Raw genomic sequence first — 2,390 nt, 5'->3', positions numbered from 1 at the left:
CCGCCGCGCCCGGGCCCCCGCCCCTGAGAGCGCCGCGCACCCGGACCCTCCTCCGCCGGCCCCGACCGCCCTGATCGCCCAGACCCTGAGCCGGGGCTTTGGCCGCGCCGCGGGGTGCTCTCTCCCGGCTCAAGTTGCAGGGGGCGGGCCCGGCCGGAGGTGGAGTCTCCAGCCAATTGAAGCTTCGGCTATAAATCCAGCTCCCGCAAGGCCGAAGCCCAGATGCCGCGCCGGGCCACCCCGCCGTCGTTGGCCGGAGTCGAAGGGGTGGCTCAGGGTGGTCAGGGGGCTGCTACCACCATGCTCCGCTCCCTGCTGCTTCACTCGCTGCGGCTGTGCGCCCAGACGGCCTCGTGCCTCGTGCTCTTCCCGCGCTTCCTCGGCACGGCCTTCATGCTCTGGCTCCTCGATTTCCTGTGCATCCGCAAGCATTTCCTGGGCCGCCGCCGCCGGGGTCAGCCCGAGCCCGAGGTGGAGCTCAACAGCGACGGCGAAGAGGTGCCCCTCGACGACCCCCCCATCTGCGTGTCCGACGACAACCGCCTCTGCACCCTGGCGTCGCTCAAGGCGGTGTGGCACGGCCAGAAGTTGGATTTCTTCAAGCAGGCGCACCAGGGCGGCCCAGCACCCAACTCCGAGGTGGTCCTGCCCGACGGCTTCCAGAGCCAGCGCATCCTCGACTACGCGCGTGGGAACCGCCCGCTGGTACTCAATTTCGGCAGCTGCACCTGACCGCCGTTCATGGCGCGCATGAGCGCCTTCCAGCGCCTGGTCACCAAGTACCGGCGCGATGTGGACTTCCTCATCATCTACATCGAGGAAGCGCACCCCTCCGATGGCTGGGTCACCACAGACTCCCCCTACAGCATCCCCCAGCACCGAAGCCTGGAAGACCGCGTCAGCGCCGCACGGGTACTGCAGCAAGGCGCGCCCGGATGCGCGCTGGTTCTCGACACCATGACCAACTCAAGCAGCTCGGCCTACGGCGCCTACTTTGAGCGTCTCTACGTCATCCAGAATGGCACCATTATGTACCAGGGTGGCCGTGGCCCCGACGGCTACCAGGTAGCAGAGTTGCGCACCTGGCTAGAGCGCTACGACGAGCAGCTACACAGTGCTCCGGCTCGTCGGGTGTAAACAACTAAGGACAGTTGCCTGAACTTGGCGGGTTGCACCTTCCGCCTTCGAGGCCCACGTGCAAGCACTCAAACGAAGTCAAGCTTGGCGAGGCCCCAATGGGATGTCTGCGCTGAGCCAAGCGCCGCAGGTTTGAGTCTGCGCCCTCAGCCAAGCCACCTAAAGACTCTCCCTGGGGACTCTGCTTCTGGAACTGTCTCTGCCTGTACCTGCCTGGCTTGCTCTAACTCCACTTCGGAGCGTGATGCGGCTCTCACCCTTGCGTGTGTGCCCCAGGACTTGTCCGCACAGAGGCCTCTGCCGCGCTTTCTTGCACCCGCTCCCCAGAGAAAAGAGTCAGAGCGCCTTCAGTCAGAAGCGGTGGCCCTGCGCCTCTCCAGCGCAAAGAGAACTTGGCGGCTCCCGCGCGCCCTGAGCGCAGCTGGGCTCCAGTGGCGCGTGGAGTGCGCACTAGTTTCCTGGCACCCACACCTGTCGCACGCGAGGAGGGGGTGCCCTACTGCTTTTGTGTCTATTTCTTGTCCCTTCGTTGGGGGAGGGTAAGGGAGCGGGGTAGGGAGGGTGGGCAGGGTAGTTTTCCCCTCTTGTTTCCGGTGCGCTGGAGCCCCACAGCTGATGAAGAACTGTCTCTAATTGGTCTTGACCACGAGCTGGTTCCGAACTGCAGGGGACTCGCAGCAGTCCTAAACCGAGAAGGGAAAAGTGCTCTGGGTTTCCGAGAGGAAATCACCTTAAAGGGGGTGGGAGAGGGAGGGGGAGGCTGCTTCGGGACTTCAGAGTCCGGAATGGCTTGAGAGGCACTGGCTAGGTTCGCAGCGCCCCAGGGCGAGAGAAGAGGCTGGGACTCCTAGGGAGTGGGTTTGGGTGGTGGGAGTCAGGGGGAAGGGAGATGGGGGGAGAGCCTGGGGACCCCGAGTGAGGGGCCTCCTGGGCAGAGCTGCTGATTGCGGGGCCGGGAGGTTGGAGGCTCCTGGTTTGAAGGCTATTTGGTCAGTGTTTTGCTGGAAATACTCCCTGTATATAAACTTCTTTTACGCTACAATAATAAAGGCTTTAAGTAAACTGCTTCCTGGTTGCCTTTGGTCCCTTGATTTTTCTCTTCCCTCTGAATAGCGGCAGGAATTAAACACAAATCTCTGCCTCGCGTCCCCATAGTGACCCTGCTAGGGGGAGGGAAGGAGCTTTGCCTGCAGAGATGCTGGAGGAGAAAGGAGAGGGAGAGGGCTTCGCTGTGCCCCCGCGCGCGTGAACAC

At 63.3% G+C, this 2,390-nt stretch overlaps 1 protein-coding gene across 1 annotated transcript; it reads left to right on the top strand.

Annotated features, from left to right (window-relative positions):
• The first annotated feature begins 222 nt into the window (after positions 1-222).
• On the top strand, positions 223-1,137 carry DIO3 (iodothyronine deiodinase 3). Its single transcript, XM_004391336.3, has one exon. The coding sequence runs from the start codon at positions 223-225 to the stop codon at positions 1,135-1,137; it is 915 nt and encodes a 304-aa protein (XP_004391393.2).
• Positions 1,138-2,390: the final 1,253 nt, after the last annotated feature.

This window comes from Trichechus manatus, unplaced genomic scaffold (genome assembly GCF_000243295.1).
Source record: "Trichechus manatus latirostris isolate Lorelei unplaced genomic scaffold, TriManLat1.0 scaffold00045, whole genome shotgun sequence".
Taxonomy (NCBI): domain Eukaryota; kingdom Metazoa; phylum Chordata; class Mammalia; order Sirenia; family Trichechidae; genus Trichechus; species Trichechus manatus.
Note: the sequence above shows the minus strand (reverse complement) of the source record. Positions and strands in the feature narration are given on the sequence as shown.